The sequence below is a fragment of the Lissotriton vulgaris genome, chromosome 5 (assembly GCF_964263255.1).
Source record: "Lissotriton vulgaris chromosome 5, aLisVul1.2, whole genome shotgun sequence".
Classification (NCBI taxonomy): Eukaryota; Metazoa; Chordata; class Amphibia; order Caudata; family Salamandridae; genus Lissotriton; species Lissotriton vulgaris.
Genome location: NC_141693.1, coordinates 1,194,826,488 through 1,194,851,491, shown reverse-complemented (window position 1 = coordinate 1,194,851,491; position 25,004 = coordinate 1,194,826,488). Strand labels below are relative to the sequence as shown.

Below are 25,004 nucleotides of genomic sequence, written 5' to 3'. Positions count from 1 at the left end.
CCTTTTTGAATCTGTGGTGTACTATAGCCAGGACGCTTCGGCATACTCACCCACTACAGAGGATATTGTTTATGATGAGGAGGAACAATATCATTATCCTATGGACGCTGATCAGGATGAACAGACTCAAGCCTGGGCAGACCCTGCTGACCAGGCAGAATCACAAGCTATTCCTGATACTCCCTCTTATCCAGTGAAAACTTCACCAACGGAGGATACAGCTGCGTTCAACGCTCTGATTGAAAGGGCGGCCTATAATCATAATGTGGACATGCATGCCGACCCTGTGGATGAGGTTTTCCTGTTTGACACTTTCTCCTCTGCAGAAAAATCAGTAAAACATTACCAATGCTAAAGGGTGTACTTAAACATGCTGGGGACATCTTTAAAGACACCACTAGAGCAAGGGTTATTAACCCCAGGATTGAAAGAAAATACAGACCGGCGCCTGTGGACCCTACATATATTAGGGGACAGCTGCCGCTAGACTCATTAGTGGTCTCCAATGCCCATAAGCGTGCCAATTCACAGACTACGGGTGATGCTCCTCCTCCAGACAAAGAATCTAAAGTGCTGGAAGCTTCTGGGAAAAGGGTGGCTGCTCAAGCAGCTAATATCTGGAGGATTTCAAATACACAGGCCCTATTAGCCAGATATGATAGGGCACATTATGACACTCTAGAGCAACTGCTACAACATTTGCCAGAACCCTACAAGGAAGGAGCAGAGATGCTAATACAGGAGGATAAACTCATTACCAACGCATCTATTAAGTGTGCACTAGATGTAGCAGACACTGCAGCAAGAGCCATCAACACAAGCGTCACGCTTAGGAGGCATGCTTGGTTGCGTATCTCAGGATTCAAACCTGAAATCCAGACCACGTTACTGAACCAGCCTGTGAACACAGATTTTCTTTTTGGTCCTGATGTGGACACAATCTTAGAAAAGATTAAAAAAGACACTGACACGGCCAAATCCATGGGTGCCCTCCAGTCCCAACAGTTTAGAGGAGGTTCCTTTCGTCGCTCCAGTAACAGAGGAGCTACACGAGGCCAGGCATCACAACAGTCCACGTACAATAAAAGCAACACGCAAACCACCTACAATAAGAACAATAGAGGTGGCTACCGTGGAAACAGAAGCATGGGCAGAGGACGGGGGAGTAACAACACCAGATCCTCCACCAATACTAAACAGTGACGCCTTGTCACTGCCCCCAGACCATACCGGTCGGGGGGCGATTACAACAATTCCTGCCAGTCTGGGAGAGCATTACCACAGACAGGTGGGTGAGACAACTTATTCAGTATGGCTATTGTCTAGAACTAACCTCCACTCCACCCAACATACCCCCAAAACACCGTCCTATGTCAGCAGAGCACATAGACTTATTGCAGCAAGAGGTAATCAGTATGCTGCAAAAAGGGGCCATAGAACTCGTTCCTATACAGGAACAAGGTACAGGAGTATACTCACTTTACTTCCTAATCCCCAAAAAGGACGGGTCCCTCAGGCCAATTCTAGACCTCAGGCCCCTAAACCAATACATCTTGTCAGAACATTTTCACATGCTCACTTTACAGCAGGTTCTACCATTGCTCAGTCAGGGAGATTTCCTCGCAACGCTAGACCTAAAGGACGCGTACTTCCACATACCGATACATCCTGCACACAGGAAGTATCTCAGGTTCACCATACAAAACCAGCACTATCAGTTCAAGGTCCTACCCTTTGGGGTGACAACAGCAACCAGGGTATTTACCAAATGCTTGGCGACGGTAGCGGCGCACCTAAGAAGAAACCATGTCCACGTCTACCCCTATCTGGACGACTGGCTCGTACAGGCAAAGTCGGCCCAGCAATGTGCCAGTCACATGTCGCGCACTATTCACCTCCTACACAGCCTCGGATTCTCACTAAACTACGCAAAGTCTCATCTCCAACCCGCTCACGTACAACAGTACCTAGGAGCGACTATAGACACTCAGGTAGCAAAAGCACAGCCAAACTCAGCAAGAATCAGTGGTATTCAGTTGCTGATTCAGAATTCAGGCCCCAACACTCGCTCCCAGCACGGGTGTTTATGCAGTTGATAGGCATGATGGCCCCCTGCATCTTCATAGTCCCTCACGAGAGGCTACACATGCGTCCGCTTCAGGAATGCTTAGCACGGCAGTGGAACCAGGCTCAAGGACAGTTGAAAGACCTAGTGTTGGTGACCGGTCGCGCATACCACTCTCTGCATTGGTGGAACCCACAAAACCTTTGCAGGGGGCGACTGTTCCAAGAGCCTGTACCACAAATAGTGCTGGCGACGGACGCATCTCTCCTGGGCTGGGGAGCACATGTCCTCCATTACACGGTGCAGGGACTATGGACGACAGAGCAGAGAAGAATGCATATCAACCTGCTGGAACTGATGGCAATCTTCATGGCAATGAAGGCCTTCAAAGTACACCTTGTGCAACAAAGTTGTGTTGATCCGGACGGACAACATGAGTGCCATGTACTACATTCAGAAGCAGGGAGGGACACACTCTCCACAGCTGTCACATCTAGCGCAAAGCATGTGGAAGTAGGCCATTCAGAGGAACATCTTCCTCATGGCGGAGCACCTCCCGGGCAGGGACAACCAGATGGCGGATCTGCTCAGCAGACACAGCCACCAAATGCACGAGTGGGGAATTCATCCCTCAGTACTGCACCCGTACTTCCAGCAGTGGGGTCACCCAGAGACAGACCTGTTCGCCACAAGGGAGAACACAAAATGCCAAAGCTTTGCCGCCAGGTTTCCACATCTGCAGTCTCAGGGCAATGCGATATGGATGAACTGGTCAGGCAGATTTGCGTACGCTTTTCCCCCAGCCCCACTCATACCACTAGTGGCACGCAAACTACAACAACACTCCATGACACTCATCCTAGTTGCTCCAACGTGGGCGAGGCAACCATGGTACACCACGTTCCTAGACCTTTCCGTGGTGCCTCATCAAATGCTGCGGTTAACACCCAGTCTTTTAACGCAGAGCCATGGAGACATTCAGCACCCAGATCCGCAACAGTTGAACCTTGGGATCTGGCTCCTGAAGTCATAGAGTTTGGTTATCTGAACTTACCTCCTGACTGTATGAGTATTATCAAGGAGGCAAGGAGACCTACAACCAGAGCTTGCTATGCGGCAAAATGGAAACGGTTTGTCATATATTGTACCAATAATGACATAAATCCGCTGGATGCATCTACCCAAAACATCATATGTTACCTGTTACACTTGCATAGATGCAATCTAGCCTATAGCTCCATCCGTATACACTTAGCTGCAGTGGCAGCTTATCTTCAGAACAGGCAATACCTTTCCCTCTTCAGGGTACCGGCTATTAAAGCTTTTATGGAAGGACTCAAATGCGTGATTCCTCCAAGACACCCACCTTCACCTGTATGGAACTTAAACGTTGTTCTAACCAGACTGATGGGACCACCTTTTGAACCTCTACACTCATGTGAGATTCAGTTCCTAACGTGGAAAGTGGCTTTCCTAGTGGCAATTACTTCACTCAGAAGGGTTAGTGAGCTGCAAGCCCTCACTATTCAGGAGCCATTCATGCAAATAGAGTAGTACTGCGTAAAAACCCTAAATTTCTGCCAAAAGTAATATCACAATTTCACATCAATCAAACTATCGAACTGCCAGTGTTCTTCCCAAATCCAGATTCAGTGGCAGAAAGAGCTCTACATACCCTAGACGTTAAGAGAGCTCTCCTGTACTATATAGACAGGACAAAACCTTTCAGGAAAACTAATCAACTGTTTGTTGCCTTCTCACCACAATACAAAGGCAAATCCATTTCCAAATCAGGTATAGCCAGATGGATACATATTCAGGGCGTCATCTTGGCTTGAGAGGCGTTCACTGGCTAACTTTTTTCACCAGTCACAAGGTGGAGAACAAAATATAGTGGTCTCTTTAAAACTTGATTTATGTCCTTGGTCGGAAGACTTATCAGGTTTCAGACGGAAGTTTCCCATCTGTTATCCATGGAAAAGCTCTACTAAGACTGGTTCTATAAAAATAAAATACAGAATCATTGTGTATTTGGAGACATACCATGTTCCTATAATATTCTCAAAGCGGTAATTACGACCAAGGACATAAATCAAGTTTTATAGAGACCACTATATTTTGTTCTCCACCTTGTGACTGGTGAAAAAAGTTAGCCAGTGACCGCCTCTCAAGCCAAGATGACGCCCTGAATATGAGTTCATGCTATAGTTATATATAAACTTTAAGACAATTGAGGCCTTATGAATATCGCTCTACAGAACACCGGTCACATCCATTGGGAGGTCAGCTTTAATTATAACAAGCCCTGAAGAAGTCCCCTGCGTGGGACGAAACGCGTCGGCTGTGTGGTACTCCAATTTTGCTGAATAAAGATTGAAAATCCATAAAATGAAAATCATCGTTTTCAACTTATTGTAATATTAATTTGGACATTATTGCTTGTGGTGCACCTTAGCTGCTGTTGAAACCAAGTTTGAATTCCTTAGGGATTAGGCACCGGGACGGTGGGTGCTACTCAGTGTGCACACGATTCCCTATCTTTATTTTAGGGACGAACTAGAAATCTAGAAGGGTGATTGGAGATTAGGTGCTTCAAGAGGTAGGGACCACCGTTAGATCTGTTTTGTCATATAGCCAGATGGATTGTTAAGTGCATACAAATTTGTTATCAAAAGGCTAAACGCACATTAACAGTTCCCCCAAGCCACACGCAAGTTAGGGGCATCCATGGCTTTCCTAGGAAACATTCCTCTAGAAGACATATGTAGAGCAGCCACGTGGACTACCATACATACATTTACCAAACACTACTGCGTAGATGTACACTCCAAACAGCAAGCAGCTCTAGGACAGGCTGTACTCAGAACTCTTTTTCAGGCTGCTGCAGCTGGCACGGGCAACCACCGCTAAGAGGGACACTGCTATACATTCTATGCACAGATATGAATTCAGCAGCCCACATGCCTCGAACGGAATATGCTACTTACCAGTATGCATCTGTTCTTGGCATGTAGGGCTCCTGACATTCATATCGCCCTCCCTCCTACCCGGTGCCTGTCGCAGCTGTAGCACTCAGAATTATGCTTAGCATGGACATCACTTTCTGTATCATACTCCATCCCTGCCACAATGGCGAAAAACAATCTGAGGATGGATAGGATGCCCATGCGCACTGTAGTCCGGGGGAGGAGCCACCTATCTCGTGATACTTCGAAGACTCTGCCAGGACAACAATGTGCAATCATCCCGACCCAACACTAGGCAGCGATCTATGCACAGATATGAATGTCGATTCAGAAAAGGGGGTGGTGATGAACAGAGTGTCTGAATTAAGCAGACCACTCTTACCCAGTCCAAAGATCAGGGCTTGATCCATCACCGTTATTTATCTCACTGCAGCATCCCAGCTCAGAACCTGGCTATATGCAAATCAGTCTGTCCCTGGCCCAGTGCATCATGGGAACAGGGCAGACTAAACTACCAAGCCAATTCTTCACCAGAAAGGAGACAAGCTACCGGGGACCGGTTTCTGGCATTTCAGCCGTCTTCGGCCCGGCTTGCTTGAATCCTGATGGTGCAGTGAGAAAGGGACTCATGTCTGAGTATACCCTGCCACACCTATAGTGGCCAAAAACGATTCAGAAAAGGGGGTGGTGATGAACAGAGTGTCTGAATTAAGCAGACCACTCTTACCCAGTCCAAAGATCAGGGCTTGATCCATCACCGTTATTTATCTCACTGCACCATCCCAGCTCAGAACCTAGCTATATGCAAATCAGTCTGTCCCTGGCCCAGTGCATCATGGGAACAGGGCAGACTAAACTACCAAGCCAAGGGGAGGCGCAGCGTGAGCACACAGAAGTGCAAGGACGCACCTGCAGCCTGCAGCCAGCGGGAGGACTCGGGAGGCGGCGGCCACACCCCCTTGCTACCGGGGAAAAAGAAAACAGACCTCGCGTCTCCCGCTTCGCTGGAGGCGCAGCGTGAGCACACAGAAGTGCAAGGACGCACCTGCAGCCAGCGGGAGGACTCGGGAGGCGGCGGCCACATCCCCTTGCTACCGGGGGAAAAGAAAACAGACCTCGCGTCTCCCGCTTCGCGGGAGGCGCAGCGTGAGCACACAGAAGTGCAAGGACGCACCTGCAGCCAGCGGGAGGACTCGGGAGGCGGCGGCCACACCCCCTTGCTACCGGGGGAAAAGAAAACAGACCTCGCGTCTCCCGCTTAGCGGGAGGCGCAGCGTGAGCACACAGAAGTGCAAGGACGCACCTGCAGCCAGCGGGAGGACTCGGGAGGCGGCGGCCACACCCCCTTGCTACCGGAGCCTATTTAAGTCAGCCCTCATCTCCGGCCCCGCTGGACGCGTGCGCGGGCGGGCGCCGGGCTAAGCCCGGGCAAAGGGCGGGCCCTCTGTGGCCCTCAGAGGACCCGGGAGGACGGGACGGACCACCCCACTTGGCCCCATCATAGAAGCAGGTACAGAAAACAACTAACCCTTTTGCTTCCAATTGTCATTTGTCCCTGACCCGTCCAGTGTCTATTTTGGAGCTCTTGCAGTCCTAAAAATATGTCTTTCTGGGAGGACCTGAATGCCTTGTGTGGCACAAACTACGCCCCTATCATATCAACTCCACCCACATCTGGCAGAAATACTGACCTTATAAACCGCACTCCCCAGGAACTACCTTTATTGCCTGTAATGATTCCCACTCAAGCTAACACGCTGCCCCAGGCCCTAATCACCAAAATGAACATTGAGGAGATTCCAGCTAATGTTGATCAAACGTCCTGTAGCCCCTCATCACCCCCGCTATTTCAACAGTTTCAACGCCACAGAAGGTGGGGGCCACATCAAATGATTCTGTTTCCCCCTTCCAATCCACCCTACTGGCCCACATTGAACGATTGCTGAACGCGGCCCTATCACCCCTGGTCACAAAAATTCAGGACCTGGGAGAAAGGTTGTCCAGCGTGGAAAAAATAGTACAAAGGATTAATCCATCAAATGTAAACACTGCTTCTCCTTTATGTTATACGCCCTCCACCAACCATGAGAAACCTAAGTCTACAGAACACAGAAAAGCACCACCAATTGATCCCTCTACTAGCAAACCCATCCCAAAAAGATGTAATATTACTTCTAACTCTTTAATAGCACCTAGGATTCCTCATGAAAGAAGGCATCGAATCAACCTACCCCCTGAAGCCGCCCCCTATGTGACTGTTCTCTCTGGGGTGCCAGAGCTTAGACAGGGCAAATTTGAAACAAACCAGGACCTGCTGAACAAAGCCATCTTCTGGCTCAATAACAATAGACCGCTGCCACCTGACCTAGATGGCGGAATTGTAAGCGTCAGGAGGGTAGGATGGTTGGGTACGTTGCCCAAAAACTGTCCAGGAGATCTGATTTTAATTAAATTCAAACACAGGAACATTGTCCCCTACCTAAGATCCTCTCAGCCCAAAACTGGAGATGGCCCTATTTGTATCTGTGACTTGTTTGACTTTTATCCTGGTGCCAGAGTATTGAACTATAAAATCCGTTGAAAGGGGGTTCCTGTGTACCATGCGCTTTTATTCTGCACAAGACTGATTCTAGTTTGTTTTAAATGGTCTAATTTATTTTCCCTTTTTTAAACCTGCAATTAATTATTGTGCCTTTTATATATGCATGTATTTTATTTTTTCTCTGCTGCTTTTATGGTTTTAAACTTAAAAACCGAATAAAGCTTGATTTGATTTGCCAAGCCAATTCTTCACCAGGAAGGAGACAAGCTACCGGGGACCGGTTTCTGGCATTTCAGCCGTCTTGCTTGAATCCTGATGGAGCAGTGAGAAAGGGACTCATGTCTGAGTATACCCTGCCACACCTATAGTGGCCAAAAACGATTCAGAAAAGGGGGTGGTGATGAACAGAGTGTCTGAATTAAGCACACCACTCTTACCCAGTCCAAAGATCAGGGCTTGATCCATCACCGTTATTTATCTCACTGCACCATCCCAGCTCAGAACCTGGCTATATGCAAATCAGTCTGTCCCTGGCCCAGTGCATCATGGGAACAGGGCAGACTAAACTACCAAGCCAATTCTTCACCAGAAAGGAGACAAGCTACCGGGGACCGGTTTCTGGCATTTCAGCCGTCTTCGGCCCGGCTTGCTTGAATCCTGATGGTGCAGTGAGAAAGGGAATCATGTCTGAGTATACCCTGCCACACCTATAGTGGCCAAAAACGATTCCGAAAAGGGGGTGGTGATGAACAGAGTGTCTGAATTAAGCAGACCACTCTTACCCAGTCCAAAGATCAGGGCTTGATCCATCACCGTTATTTATCTCACCGCACCATCCCAGCTCAGAACCTGGCTATATGCAAATAAGTCTGTCCCTGGCCCAGTGCATCATGGGAACAGGGCAGACTAAACTACCAAGCCAATTCTTCACCAGAAAGGAGACAAGCTACCGGGGACCGGTTTCTGGCATTTCAGCCGTCTTCGGCCCGGCTTGCTTGAATCCTGATGGTGCAGTGAGAAAGGGACTCATGTCTGAGTATACCCTGCCACACCTATAGTGGCCAAAAACGATTCAGAAAAGGGGGTGGTGATGAACAGAGTGTCTGAATTAAGCAGACCACTCTTACCCAGTACAAAGATCAGGGCTTGATCCATCACCGTTATTTATCTCACTGCACCATCCCAGCTCAGAACCTGGCTATATGCAAATCAGTCTGTCCCTGGCCCAGTGCATCATGGGAACAGGGCAGACTAAACTACCAAGCCAATTCTTCACCAGAAAGGAGACAAGCTACCGGGGACCGGTTTCTGGCATTTCAGCCGTCTTCGGCCCGGCTTGCTTGAATCCTGATGGTGCAGTGAGAAAGGGACTCATGTCTGAGTATACCCTGCCACACCTATAGTGGCCAAAAACTTTCTGTATCATACTCCATCCCTGCCACAATGGCGAAAAACAATCTGAGGATGGATAGGATGCCCATGCGCACTGTAGTCCGGGGAGGAGCCACCTATCTCGTGATACTTCGAAGACTCTTCCAGGACAACAATGTGCAATCATCCCGACCCAACACTAGGCAGCGATCTATGCACAGATATGAATGTCAGCAGCCCTACATGCCAAGAAAAGATGCATACTGGTAAGTAGCTTATTCCATATAGTGTATGCAATAGTTAAAGGAAGCTTAGCTAAGTGTGTCAGTATGAGTGAGTGAATAGGTTTTCATAGATATGCGCCATAAATTGAAATTAATTTAGGCATGACCTTATTGAGAATCTAATGGTGCCGGTGTTAGAACAAGTGCCTCTACATTTCATTTTATGAGGACGGGATTTATCCTGCAGAGTTTTTTAACAGGGAGCACATTCTACGGTATGAATGCCTGAACTACATCCATCTTTCTGGTGTAGGCAAAGTTCAGTATTGCTGGCATGGACTTGATCAACAAGAGCTGTGCTTGCTGATGATCACATGGAGGGGCCGGAGGTAAATTATTATCACCCGTTCATCAGTGCTCACCATCCCAGATTTTAGATTATGAGGTGGCCCCACCCTCAAGGAAAATCTTTTTTGCAAGTCTTTTTCCTGTTTTAGCTTGCAACAAAGGAATAGTCTCTCCTCTATTTTTCTTGCATCTTATACGTCCCTCCACCCCCAACCCACTGGCCCGCTAGTTTTCTGTCTTTGGGACAGCCCTGCATGTGTAAGGTACGATTAATAATGTATAATGTTTACCCTACAAGACCTTGCTTGAGCCAGCAGCATTCTAGTAGGACTACATCCTCAGACGTTCTCCCTTCTTTTGTGATGAGCTGGGGCAGGGAGCATCATTTGGCATTTGGGGATGTGCCAAGTGGATGCCGATATTCCCGGTGCTCCTGGCTGCAGGCAGTGCACGAGGGCAAATGCAAAGGCTGTGGCAATGTTTCACACTGTTTTCAACACCAGCTCGCCTCTCTTACCGCGATACGAGTCTTGATTGATATGTAGCTCATGTAAAAGAACCCTTGCCGGAGTGTACTCTTATTTAAAGTGATATTGGAGACTGCTAAGCATTGAGAATGTTGCACATACGGGGGAAGTGCAGGAGAGTTTTGTGTATCGTCTATCACAATACTTGTTTTAGGGTTATACTAATGTGATCATGCTTCCGCAGGGGCGAGCCTTAAGTTCTCCCCGCTTACGTGGTCTGAATGGTTTTGCCCGCGTAGCGTAGGTACTTGTTAATAAAAGTGTGTGTGTCTGGTGTCAGAGCCGAGACACACGAGCACCAAATTACATAACGCTTGGTGTGACAGTGTTCTCCTAGTGGCCTCAGCCACGCGGCCAGCACGTACCGCACACTGCAGCGCGACCACGAGTTCCCCTGCTCTCGAGTGTGCCCAGCGTTGCAACAAGAGGCTGTAGTGCCCGACAGGGAACACAACATTAGCGATGAGGTTGGCTCTAGTCAGGATGGTATATAGCGGAAAAAAACATAAAAGCACAATAACACAATTAATAAATAGTACACAGTAAAAACTTGATATACAATCATAAAATACCCAAGTGTTAAAATGTACATTAATAACAACAATCACTGTTGAGCAGATATAATATTAGCAGCCTTTATGAACAATTAACTTTCCCTACTGTTTCTAAGTTTTAGGGCTGATTTTAGGAAACCGATCAAAAATAAAGTGCTTCCAGGTTTTAACAATTGCAGGTAGCAAAGAGCTGGTCTGACCTGAGTAAAATTCAGATTTTTTAAAAGTGGCTTTAGGTAGAACCTCCGGGGTGCATCATAGAGGAGACAAACAAATTAAAGGTTGACCAAATCCTGCGGAGACTCATTGTCGCAGCCGCAGGATGGTAGCACTTGAGCTCTATGAGAGCCCCTTGGAACAGTTAACAAAAAATGATAGTAATCCAATCGGAACCTGATAAACAGGTGCCGCTCAAAGCCCGACATAGGCCATGATAGATAAGGCTCCATTAAAGGTGTCGTTTTCAGCATGGCGTATTTGCGGACACTGTGTTTATTTAGTTCCACCTCTTCGCGGTTCATTTGTTGTGAAAGGGAGAAAGTTTTTCTCACAAACTCTACATCAGCAAGTGTAATCGAGTCAGGATTTAAAAAGAGTTCTAAACGCCCCAATGCAAGAAAACAGTCTGTTAAGTATTTTAATCAGGGAATTTTTAACATATAGTCCATGGACAATACTTCCTTTAAAAGCAGGTGGTTTAAGACCAGATCTTTGTTACGCCAGCATTTTAGCCAGAAGGTTAGTGGCCGTAGTGCCAGAGTATCACTAATAAAAGGTGTGCCAGTTTCTTCGTGCACTATTAGGTTGGAAGTTCCCTTTGGAACCCCCAACAATTGTTTCAAGAAGGTGTTCTCTGCCACCACGATATCGTCAGCTGCCACGTACCCCCAAAGTTCACTACCGTAGCTACCTATTGCCACACTTTTTGCTTGGTAGATCTTTAGTAGTGCAGCAGTAGGTCGTTTGCCCATTTTCCTAGCAAAATTAAATATAGCGGCGTTTGCCCGAGTTATCTCACCCCTTTTCCATTGGAGTAATGGACTCCATTTTAACTGATCCTCGAATAGAACTCCCAAATAAGAGAATGTTCTAGTCATGGGGACCTTCTCCTTGTTAACCCTAAATGAGTATGGTGTCTTGTTACGCTGCCCCACCTGCATTGTGTAGGATTTGGTGTTATTGAAATCACGGGCATCCATAAAACTGTAAAAAGCACTTAACCTCATCGGGCGTGCTCATGACGGAACCGTTCCGTCATGAGCATCGAAGGGGTTAATAGTGTTTGGAGACTTCTTGCCGTCCTAGCCAAGAGGACAGCGTCATCCGCACATAGTAAAACAGGCAGACCCTTATGGCCAACATAAGGGTAATCAGCACCAGTATTTAGTAGGAACTCCTCCAGATCATTGATATATAAATTAAAAAGAAAGGGGGGCAAAATACAGTCCTGCCTAACACCCCTATGAACACTAAAATCCCTGGATACCATCAGGTCCTGCGAGTACCTCACGTTGGCCTTTGTATCCCGATGCAGGTCCCTCAGAAAGTTAACCAAATTAGGTTCCACCCCCGGAGTCCCCGACTGAGTGATGTAGCTGAAACACATACACGCTACCAACTATGAGTAGCCATCCTGCGGTGCCACACACAGTGCTGAGAGCAGTGAGGGGATCAGCTCCACCGAGGGTGGCCTAGTAATACTTGGTAGACAGCGGTCATGGCACACTTACCAGCCATTGAGCCTTTCATGGTGGAGGGGGGCGCCATCTGCCCAAGTCCCAAAGTGGAGAGAGTCGGTGGAGCGTGTGCTCCTATTCTTTGAAGCAACCAAAGTAGAGGATGTGCAGAAAAGGTCCATGGTGCTACACCTTGGGGGAAAGACGCCAAGATAGCCAAGGCGGTGGCAGACGCCACACCCAAAACTCATCTCACACTGATCGCTTTGCTCAATGCCCATTTTAAGCCTATGGGGAACCGCAACTACGAGCGGTTTGTGTTTCGGCAGGCAAGGCAACTGCCAGACGAGTCGCTTGACACCTTTCATGCGAGGCTAAAGGAGTTGGCCAGTACCTGTGGATTTCAGGATGAGACTTAAGAGATCCGAGGTCAGGTGTTTCAGGGATGCGCATCTGTGAGGCTGAGAGAGCGCATTCTGGAGGAATCAGGAAAGTCGCTGGCAGAGATACTTACCCTGGGGCGAACCAAGGAGCTATCGAATGCCAGGGCGGCTCCAATGGATGCTGTGCTACAGGCTCCCATCAAGACAGAGCCAGTCAACGCAATCCTCCCCAGCACCGCAACAGTGCAGATAAGGGCACCACGAGGCCAGAGAACACGTTACTGTGGATTCTGCGGGGAACCTTCACACCGCCCGTCCGAGTGCCCGGTGAGGGGCAAAAAAATGCATGGCCTGTGGAAATATGAATCACTTAATGAAGGTATGTCGCTCTAACAGTGGTAGGACGGCGAAGTTACAAGTGAATATGATCCCAGAGTCGCAGGGTCAAGGCAGTGATATGGACGATGATCAAGAAGAGCACACAGTGCACTCAGTGTTCACTGTGGGGTCTGCGTCAAACACTCAAGGGAGGCTGCCGCAATGCCAAGTTCTCATTGGGGAATGGCCATCAACTGCGATAGTCGATACTGGTGCAACCATAAACATTATGTCAGCTACAGCATATCAAAACATTTGCAAATATTCCTATCAAGGACGTATCTTCTGGGAGGCTTCGAGGAGCAGTTTCCGCACATTTTTCAAAGCAAATTCCATTTTTACTAATAAGGTGTCATCCTCTTATTCGGCTTCGGAAGAAGCATCTCTTCCGAATGCAGATGAAATGAAGGTGGGACCAGGCTTTCAGGGGCATCAAATTTCACTTTTAGAACAGAGACAAGTGTGGCCCATGCTGCATAAACATTGTTATTATTATTAAACTGAAATTGTAGGGCGCACAGCTACCCCAAGAGGTTTCCCGGCACCAACCGGTAGGGAAAAAGAGCCGAAAAGGGAATCAGAGTTTAAACAAACTAGTCTTCAGATTTCTACGGAATCTACCATACATGGATTCCTCATGCAGAGAAAGAGGCATAGAATTCCATAGGGAGGGGCCTAGTTAAGAAAAAGGCTGACCCCGCATACGGGAGAGTTTGATTTTAGGGATAGTGAACCTACTTTGCTGAGCAGAGCGCAAAGGTCGTGAGGGAAAGTAGAGTTGTACCAAAGATTGCAAATATTTCAGGGCCACTCCCATTTTGATTTTGAACATATAGCATAATTGCTTTGAACTTGATTCGATTCTCAATCTTCAGCCAATGCAGATTGCAAAGGTAATCAGTGACTCAGGCAGTTTTAGGTATATTACATAGCAGTCTAGCTGCTGCATTCTGCACCAACTGAAGTCTTTGGATCGGGGTTTTGTTGGATCTCAGATAGAGGATGTTACTATAGTCCAGTCTAGACGTGACCAGGGTATGAACCAACGTCTTCTGTTTAGAGAGAGGAATAATCCATAAGATTTTTCTTAACCACTTCAGGACACAAAAACATGGGGAGGCCACCTTGTTGGCTTGTTGTTTCATTGAGAGACGGTCGTCAATGATGAAGCCCGGATCATGAACTTGGTGTACTGGCAGGGGAAAAATACCCATTTCAGAGGGCCAGGGATGGAGTCCCCAAAAGTCGTGATTTTTTCTTGGGATCATGACTTCCGTCTAATCTCCATTAAGTTTGAGTAAATTGTTTTGCATCCAAGATGCAATTTTACTCAGTTCTGACTGAAGGGCCGAGGGTTCAGATCCCTTAGAAGAGGAGAGGGAAAGGGCTTCAGACCTTGTTTGAAATGTTTACAAAAGGGGATTGACCAATCCCAAATTCTAGTGAAGATGGTACTTTTGGATTACTTGTTATCTGACTCAAGATTTGATGATCTCAAGTCATCTGCTCAGGAGACAGGTGCAGCCATTGAAGGAAGAAGATTATTGTGGCTAAACCTGTGCATGATTGATCAGTGACAAAGATCACTGGTTTATCGTTTGCCCTCCCTGGGAACAAACATATTTGGTCCGGAACATAATGACATGATACAAAAGTCTTTGAGGACTTCAGAGGGAAGGAAAGCCTTTCTGCCCAGAATACCCTCTCAAGAACTTCTGGATAACAAGTGTGCACTTTAGTGGTTGGGCCCATGCATAGGGGGCCACCATGTCGGAGAAATCCCAACCATAGGCAAACGGCTCAGAAATAAAAAAGGTTCAAAGTTCAACTATATGGACAGTCCAGTATAAGGAGGAATTTAGAAGTTTCTTCCCCAATGAAGAGCTTACATAAAGGACAATTGGGCACTCGCCATTGTAGAGCTGGGATATCAAATAGATTTGCAAATAAATCCCCAGACCGGCTCTTCAAGGTTTCCTCTCTTCCGAGAGTGGAGATCAACAAACGAGGATGCTGCAAGGAAATAAGGGTTGGATGGAGAAAGAAGCAATACTTTGACTACCACAGCTGCAGGGAGGGCACAGGATGTACTCTGTGATCTTAGTACCAAAACAAGACAGAAGCTGAAATCCAGTGTTATGTTTGAAACATGACCAAAATTCATCCACAGTACCCCATTCAAACTGGAGACTATGCAAACAATATTTTTATTGATTTGAGAAAGAAATATTTTTCAGACATTTAACTTCAAACTGCATGCTTTCATGTACATATTATCCAGACAATCAGCAGTATCTCAAATTCGCAATCACCGTTACCAAGTGGGAGTCTCTCCTTTTGATTTGCCATAATCACTAAGGATATTTACGGACGTACTAGCTCATGGTGAAGCTTCATTACAGTTCAAAGGCATTCAAAGTTTCATGTACTTTGATTATTGGCTTATTTCTGTATCTTCTTTTTTACGGGTCATATCCAGTGTAATAGAGGTATGCAGACACCTGGAGCCCTTGGGGTTCAGAATTAATCGAAAGAAGTAAAGTCTGCGATCAAGAATACAAGCTTGTAATCGCATCTATTAGAGATATTGGTTCTTCACTATGCATCAAACAGGTCATGGCTGAGGTGCTGGGTTTAATGTCACTGTCTACATCTCTAGTCCCTTGGACTCATTATCATTTAAAACCTACAGTGGTTCGTGTTCTGACTGTTTACTGGTCTCTGATGTCTCAGACAAACAAAACCTTGATTCGATTTTCAAACATGCTGAGACTGCAGCTTCAATGGTGGCTGGATCTAGAAAACCTACTAAAAGGAATGTGCTTCACCTATCCAAATCTCTGAATAGTGACATAAAATGGCAACCAGTGGGGTAGGGCATGACATTAGATGGCATGGAGGTGATGCAGAAGTGGTCTAATTAAGAGCAGGTACCCTCTTAACATTAGAAGACGTTGATGGCCATTTGATATGTGCTGCAGATATTTTCGGTTCACCTGGACCGGAAGTTGATTTTGGTCAGGACAAGCAATCAGGTGGCAACAGTCAAGGGCCACAAGGAATCACAAGCTACCGGAGATAGTAATGGACGTTTCGTAATGTCCAATTATTGGGACCAATGGAACATTCACACTGATAGGCTCAGCCAGAACATTCCTTCCTCCCTGAAATTTCACTTGAGTCAGGAAATGTTCCACGGAATCGCAAAGCAATTTGGCATGGTTAGACCTATTTGGATCACTGAGCAATATGATTCTTCCTCAGTTTTGTTTGGAGATTTGGTGTCATTAGACTCAAATGGTGGATGCTGCACCGATCCCATGGCCATGATCCTATTGGAGAAAAGGCATCCTACTGCCTTTTCTCCAATACCTATCCATACGAGGGTATCGAGGAAGATTCAGGAGAAGATGGTTTTGAATTTGGTACCTAATCCAGTTGCTTCAAGGGATTTGTCAATTGAACTGAAGGACTGACAGGGAAGAACATTTGAACCACGAGAGGAGGCTTATAGTTCTGGGCTTTCTGCTCAGGTAGCTTTTCAAATAGTAATAGCTTCTGCTAGAAGAATAGGCGAGCTAGAATCTCTTACCCATATCTACAAACTTTTCCTGATAAGGTGGTGTTTAAACCGGATTCATATTTTAAACCAAATGATCAAAAACAGTTCAATGTATCCTAGGATATAATATTTACAGTTTTTGATGGGGATCCATCTTCTTCTGTTCCTTTATCATTGGTTATTAAAAGTGTGTTGGTAGTTTACTTCGAGAAAACTAAGGATTTTAGATCTTTGAATGCCCTTTTTGTATTCTGTGGGATAGGAAACAAAAGCCAAGAAATTCTTCTCCATTTTGAGCAGGGTCAAAAAAAGCCATAATGCAAGTTTATTGGTAGGCAGGCCAGGAAGTCCCATCTCCTTTACCAAATAGATCAACAAGGGCAGTATCTACATCTTGGGCAAAAGTGGCTGGGGTCTCCCTACAGAAGATACATAGACGTGGCACATGGTCATTGCCACATACTTTTGTTAAAACATTACAGATTGGACTTGAAAAGTCTGTTCACTTTGCTTCTGGTGTTTTTCAAGCTGCAAAGAAAGGTTACGGTTCAGACCAGCAAGGTCCAGGAGACTCACCAAAGTCAGGGAAAGTCTGGAGCAATCAGGGAAGCCCAAGATAAGTAAAGTTGACCCTCAAATGAACTCACAGGCTGGAGACACAGGGGTCACGAGAGGATCTCGAGCACTTTCACAAAACAGCAGCCCATGGAGCACTCGGTGCGAGGAGGTCAGAGTTCTTTGTAGTAAATGGTGCCAGAGGTTGGGGCTACACGGAGCCCAATGCACTTGCTCAGGAAAAGCCAACAAGCATATGCAACTGCAAATGAATACGGTGCACAGGGTACGGGTATTGCAGCCCCCATGAGGGATGCTGACCTATGAAGTAATTACATATGAAGTAACAGTATTACATCGATTCAGACTGGTATTATGTTATTGCTGGTGCCCTTTTCGTTATCCTTGTAATGTATGACTGGGAGGGGATGGACAAAGGGGAAATTATCCCATTACTAACTGGTAATCTTTATTACGCTGAGTCCAAATGCTCCTCATTCCAGACCACGACCCACTCTCCCTCCCTTTCTGTGGAGGCACCTACAATGTTGATTATCTTGTTACAGGCAGGCCACCAGGGTGAGGCAAGGGTTTTTTAAAAGGCACAAGTACATCAGAGGAGGGACTATTACTTTGTTGCAAGTTGAAGGAGAAAAAAGGCTTGTGAAAAGGGTCTGTGCTGGGGTAGTTCACATCATAATGTAAGGACTGGCGAGGAGCACTTGGACTCTGGGTAACGAAGATTAGTGATAATAATAGGATTATTATTACTATTATTTATGCAAATGTGTAAAGGGCACTTACACATATATGCTAAATTATGACGAATACAGGCAAAAAAGGCGATACTTTGCACACTTTACATATAACTTGGTGGGCACGAAGATAATATTGGACCCAGTGTATGGTGCTGTGTGCTGCTTACAGGAATAGGGCGAACCATGGAAATGAAGAGTACCAGAGTCTAGCTATTTCTGAGAGCTGGTGAGTCATGCCCTTTCATCCACCGAGTTAAAAGTAGTATGGTAAGGTGATTGTCACATTTAATTATCTCTAATTGATGTACAATTGTGTTCTCTAAATTTTATGTAACTGAGACAGATTTGGTGATAGATATATAGAGGTCCTGTTAGTTTTGAAGTTAGTGGCACCCTTTTGAGGAGAGGTGTAAGCACAGCTCTCTTACCGAAACTAGGACAGATCCTTATTTGAACAACTGAATTTGATGCATTGAGCAGGCATTTCTACACACTAAAGAAAGTGAAGTGAGTGACGTTGATGATTGACGCAGTCCTCTAGGTAAGTGGTAAGTGATGACAAAGAGGGTGACTTTTGTTATTTTGGGGATCGTGCTGACTGAGGAGTGAGATGTAGTTGTGGCAAAGTTTTGTAATTTCTTGATGAAGAAGTAGTCCAGTTCATTCCAGAGATTAGTGACTAATTGTATGGAATGGAGTTTATCTCTAACACCAGTTATGTAACTAGCTTCAGGTATAAACCAGAATGATGCGAGGCCTACAGTGTCATAAACGATGATTACGTCATGGAGTGTGTGTCTCTGTCACATGTATTATGCTAGTTAGTGTGTTAGTGTATTCTGCTATTTGATGTGATGGTGTATTTTGCTAGTTAATGTTTTGGTGTAGTTGGGTCTTTATTGCAGCTGGTTGCCTAGCACTTATGTAGAGAGTTTGTATCTGTGTAGAGCCTCTGCGAATGTAGAGGGCTGTGGTGTGTTGGCGTCTTGCAGGTTGAGGAGAGAGATTAGTAAGTAGGCATGGTTCACCTCGTAATATTTCAATGTTTAGAGGTTTTGGATGATCTAAACAAACCATAGGAATGAGGAGGTATAGGAGAGTAGTGCCATGAAAGTTTGAGTGGCAGTATGTGTTTCCACGAGAAGTGGTGTTGTGAGTGAATGTTGGTGAGTAGTGCTAAGAGTGATTTTGACAATTGTTCCATATATGGGTGAGTGTAATTGTCTTGGCTGTGGATGAGTGGTGCTTTAAGTGAATGTGAATGAGCAGTGTTTTGACTTATGGAGAGAGTGGAGCTCTGGGCTGGTGTGTGGTAATTCCTAGCATTGATTGTGAGTGGTGGGAAAAAGATGTGAATGTGTCACTTTTAGTGCAACCATGATCTGTCTCTTGCTGTGACCCAACAATAGATATTCATGCACAACCCACAGCATTACACATGCAAATTCAAGAGAAATAGCATTTCAATGAAGGACAAAGGGTAAACAAATGGCTAGTACAATACCAGCATAGCCGCAGTACATTTCAAGCAAGCCTTCAGTATGATGTCAGAATAACGAGTAAAGGGTTATGGGATTTGCAGCACATTGCCAGAGAAGTCCTAGTAACAGGATCCTAGTACAATTTCAAGTCACCCACTTTACTGTCAGATGGCCCTCTGGTCAAGGAGTTGTGACCTCAGTGGAATGTAATTTGACTCTCAGTACAGTGAGGAGAAATGTGAAGTACAATTGAAGGGAGCACAGTACAATAGTACCCATGTTGATAGCATAAGGGGCCCTCGGGGGAGGTCAGGAGACAGTCTGAATTGCTGGGACTGGTTGAAGTCAGGAATGGGCAGTGCAGTGCAGAGAAAAGAGCAGAAAAACATATACAGGGGGCACTTGTAGGGGGGGTTGGGAATGCTTGGTGTGGAAACTGGGGAGTCTGGACACATTATTAGTAGTTATTTTAGCGATAGGTGAATGATTTATGATAATATGGGTTACGATTGGCAGTGGCTTTGGAATGATCATTATGTTTGCTGAGTCAAAATATATCGAAAATGAGGGTCTTACAGCGCTTATGGAGCTTCCAGTAGTTGGTGAGCAGACAGTGCCAACGAACGCCATTCCAAGCACACCATTATAGGAACCTCGGCCTCTGCAAGAAGAACACATAGCATGAATACAGGCAGATCCTTATGTAGCTCTAGGTCATCCCTGTTGCACTCAATAGAGATGCAGACCACAAGGATTAGCCTAGTTCTCCTTAGGCACAAGCAGGACAACGAAGGATGCAGTTTGCATATTAAAGAAGAGGTAGCTCCCACACCTGCGCGTGCACTCTGCTCAATTGTTTTGGAAGAAGCAATCAGTAAAGCACCTCAAATTTGTCTTTGGACATCAAAGAGACTCATCTTTCACTGCAACAGATCTCATGGAGAACAAAAATGCTTATTACAGAGCAGCATACATGAGCAGTGTGAACACATCATGAAACGGGATCCTTTGTGGGAAGATTCATTCCATTAAATCTCCAAAAGGAGTCTGAATCATGCACAGAACACAAAGTCATCTAGGATAAAATAATTTCTCATAGCCTATCTATTTCATTATCTGGACCGAGTCCACCTTGGGCATCTTTTGCCTCTCTTCTGGTCCAGGAGATGTTTGACTCCCTGAGGACCCATTCCCATCATCCGTCTTCCATCAGCTACCAATACACCTTAAGGCCTGTGTGACTTTTGTTGGAAAATTACCCTCTTTGAAGGGACACCCCAAACCTTTTGCCTTCCTACTCCCATTTTTCTGACCTCTTTTTTGTTGGCCTTTACACCTTTACAACTCAGTCATTATATCGCAACATCCTTTACATCACATGTCATTACAACGCAGCCATTACATTGCATGTCACTACAACGCATGTAATTACAATGCATGTCACTACAACGCAGGCATTACATTGCAAGTCATTACAACACATACCATTACAACGCATAGTACCCTTATACTATACAACACTTACCCTACTGTTGCACTCACTGGAGTTAGAATAGTAATGTTTACCCCTACACTATCCAACACTTACCCTACTGTTGCACTCACTGGAGTCAGAAAAGTAATTTTTACCCCTACACTATCCAACACTTACCCTACTGTTGCACTCACTGGAGTTAGAATAGTAATTATTACCCCTATACTATCCAACATGTACCTTAAATGTAATGTATTGGTATGCATTGTAATGGTATGCGATGTAAAGGTATAATGCGATGTAATGGAATGCGTTGTAAAGGTAGTTTCTGAAAATGCGATGTAATGGCATGCTATGTAAAAAAAATGCATTGTAAAGGATGTTGCGATGTAAAAACTGCGTTGTAAAGGCATGCATTGTAAATGTGTGAGTTGTAACGTCATACATTCCTGCTAACCGCCAGTGCTAACCAGTGCAAGGCTCTCCCCCCTGAAACATGGTAACATTGGCTCATACCGAATTGTCATATTTAATTTACGTATAAGTCCCTAGTAAAGTGTACTACATGTGCACAAGGTTTGTAAACTAAATGCTACTAATGGGCCCGCAGCACTGCTTGTAGCCCCCTGACCATGTCTCAGGCGTGTTACTGCATTGCCTGTGTGTGCGGTTTACTGCCACTTTGAATTGGCATTTGAAAACTACTTGCCGAGCCTTTAACACCCCTTTTATAACACATAGGCTACCCCTAAAGTAGGCCCTAAGTAGTCCTATAGGCAGGGTGCTGTGTAAGTAAAGGGTAGGACATGTACTTTTATGTTTGCATGTCCTGGTAGTGGCAAACAGACTATTTTGTTTTTCACTACTTTGAGGCCTATTCCTCTCATAGGTTAGCATTGGAAATTCCCTTATACACTTTAAGAGGTAATTCTTGACCATAAAGGGCTAGCTTTTTCATGTTTGGTATGCTTAGAAAGGCAATGATAAATCCTCCTTACTGGTGAAGTTGGATTTCACATCACTCTTTTAGAAATGGCACTTTTAGAAAGTGTACAAGAGTAGTGTCGCTTACCTCAGCGACATCCCCTTGGGCACAGCCGAAAGCCTGCAGGCCGCAGGTTGCAAAAAGTTTCACTTAAGTTTTAAGAAAGATAGAAGTTGATCAAATGTTCATTCGTAGATTAGTGTATTAATAAAACATGAATGTTTTATATCCAAATGAAATCAATTGGCTATCAACAAATCCAATTTTCGGGGGAGGAGCCAAGCCAGCGACCGGAATGGCCGCATAGACGCTCGGCTCCGTGAGCCCTCTCACCCGGCGCATACATCCTGGGAATTATCCTGAGCCGTAACGGCATATTTAAGTAGGCGAAGGAAAACTTTCACTGACCGTTGGCTCCTGAGGCTTCTACGTGCTGCAGACCCGAAGAAATGTCCCCGACTGTTTTGCGGCCTGCACGGAGCTGGGACCGGGGTGTCGAGTGAGGAGAGCAGCCGGCCGCGACTGTGACGACAGCGGCCATTGGTGGCGGTGAGGAGTCGGCCGGAGGGCGCCGGAGGTTTGATGGGCCGATGGCGACAGTGACGACTCAGTCCTTCTAGCGGAGTGCCTCGTGGGGATGCGTGGCAAAGCAGGATCGAGGGGAGTGCAGGATATTTGGCCCCCTTTCCAGTGTTGAGTCCGGGCATAACTAAGGACTTCCCCCGGAATCGGCGGGCGGCTCCCGGGGAGCGGCAGCGATTTTGTTTAGCCCTTTGGTGACTCTTCTCCGGGAAGCCTGCCTTGACTTTCTGGGCCCTCGCTGTGAATCCTGTTGCGCCCTGGTGTGGGGCCCGGTCCCAAGGTGAGGTGAAAAAAGGATGAGGCCGGATCAGCTAAGATAGCGGCTGGCACACTCTTACGCAGACCACAACTGGATAGAAAAGTTGCCGTGCGGGAGAGTTCAGGGGTCTGGCGGCACGAGAAAGAGCCCACGTCCAAAGATATATTGGCTGCTCTAACGGCCCTGCATGCGACCCTGATCCGTGATGCCCGGGACCTGGGAAGAAGGATGGCCGCCATTGTTGTCCCGCCGTTCCACACGGGCACAGTTCGATCTCAAGGAAGCGCCGATGTGCCCGCCTCTATGTCAGTGAAGAGTGCTCCAGCTACGCCTAGGTTTATGAAGACGCTGGAAGACCCGACTCATGAGATCGCCTTGGACAGATCTGTAGTACATGTGAGTGACTCGTCGGGGCACATATCTCATCAGCGGCTGGGGAAACAACGCCGATCTATGTCTTGGGCTGCCCCGGCGACGTCTCAGCGCTTGCCGGATGGTGTGACTCTCTCTCCTTGGATGGTGAGACTGTGTTCGGACTTGAGGATGTTTTTGGGGTCGATACCGACACAGACGGATTTTCGCCATACATATTCGGCTGGGGTTTGGTTGCTGAAGTCCCATGGAGTAATAACACGGCCCGGTCCGCCCGGATCACTTGGACCCTCCACGCCGCTTTCTATGCCGATTGACAAGTGGGCGTATGTGGGTATTACTGATAGAAAAGGCCAGGGGTGATACCGCCTAGGATCCAGTGGACTTATTGATGGCTGACGGTGATTTGGGGGACACTCGGCGGGGATTTTATTGACGGTGCTATCAGTGATTAATGTTTTCCATGGCTATTCTGATCTTGCTTTTAAGATGTTTACTGGACGCGGGGGTAGGGGGGGGGGACCGGGTGGCAAGAACGAGGGCCCTTCTCCACTTTTTTCTTCTTTTCTTCTTTCTCCTCTTTTCTATATTTCGGGTCTCTATTTAGGGCGACAGGCACGCTGCTGGGGGGAGGTAGGCCATGGCCTTCTGCAGGCGTGCAGGGTGGGGGGTAGGGGGAAGGGGTTTGTTAATTTGTCCGTTATTTGTTTCTATGGCCCTTTTGTCTTTCTTCCTTTTTGGTGTTGTCGTTTTTCATGTTTCCTACAGTATGTTTTGGTTTGAGGGGTGGGGTGTAGCTTCGCTACGGAATGGGTTTGTGTTCACATTTATCCTGACTCGTATACCTTACCCCCAATACTTCAATTGTATTTGCACTATTTGCGGATTTCCTGATTCATGCTTGTTATTGTTGGACCATGTATGACCGTACGGCATTGATTCTTAGTTTTTCTTTATTGTAAAATGAACCTTCATGAATCCTGAATTTCGGCCAGTGCGCTTGAATACAAGTCATATCCTGGACACTTGTTAGGCCCCGATTTTCGGGCTGCTATATTTTCCTACATTGATTTGCTGTACTTATGACTTGACTAGCGGCCGGCCGGGGTGGTTGTAGGCCCATGCTTGTATTTGCTTGAAGTAATAATAAAGGTTCCCAAAAAAAAAAATCCAATTTTCTACATATCTCCTGATGTATTTCTGGCGGGTCGCCCTTCGTCAGGGGAAGTATTTACAAATTTAACCAGCGGAGAATATCAATAGATTACCAGACAAAAAATTGGGAGACAGTGCCCACCACCAATATTATCTGGTTTCATGATAATATACAAAGAATTCTGAATGAATGTCACCACATATTGAGAAAAAAGTGTGATGATGGATTATATCAGACAATATAACCCAAGGGGTGAGTGATGTCTGACAAAATAAGAAGGTGAAATGAATCGGTGCAACCGCGTCAGAAGAAAAGTGCACACAAAAAGAGTGCTCGCTAGAGTAATGGCTGACAAGTTTGTGAAAATCAAAATATAAATCGAGCTTAATAAAGAACATGGGCTTCAAAGAACTGTAGTGAGGTACTTGAAAAGAGTGGACCGTTAACAATACGTACCAGCTTTAACGTTCGCGTAACCATGCTGTGTGTTTAGAAAGTGGACATTTCTGTGTGCTTATAACTCTGTGTGCTTTGCAACCTATCTCCAATACACGTCTGGTCTGGGTGACAGTTTCTTTTTTGCATTCCCTCCAGACAGCCATGAACACAGAGAGGCTAGGTGTGGCTGAGTGCTCATCTACATAAGTTTGCATTCTGATGGCCCTTCTTGGGCAGACTGGTGGAAGGGGCTTACACGTACACTTCAAAAGGTCGTGGCCTAACCCCACACAAAGGAATGATTACCCCCCACTGATAGCCTGGCAGACAGGACTGGGTTGGAAGGGA

General features: G+C 46.2%; 1 protein-coding gene across 1 annotated transcript in view; it reads right to left on the bottom strand.

The window, feature by feature from the left end:
- The window catches only part of LOC147712256 (disintegrin and metalloproteinase domain-containing protein 9-like), a 1,115,055-nt gene that overhangs the window by 667,311 nt on the left and 422,740 nt on the right, over positions 1–25,004 (bottom strand). Inside the window, exon 10 of the mRNA XM_086922984.1 lies at positions 19,967–20,051. Within this exon, the coding sequence (XP_086779110.1) occupies positions 19,967–20,051 (85 nt within the window). The remainder of the gene's footprint in view (positions 1–19,966; positions 20,052–25,004) is intronic.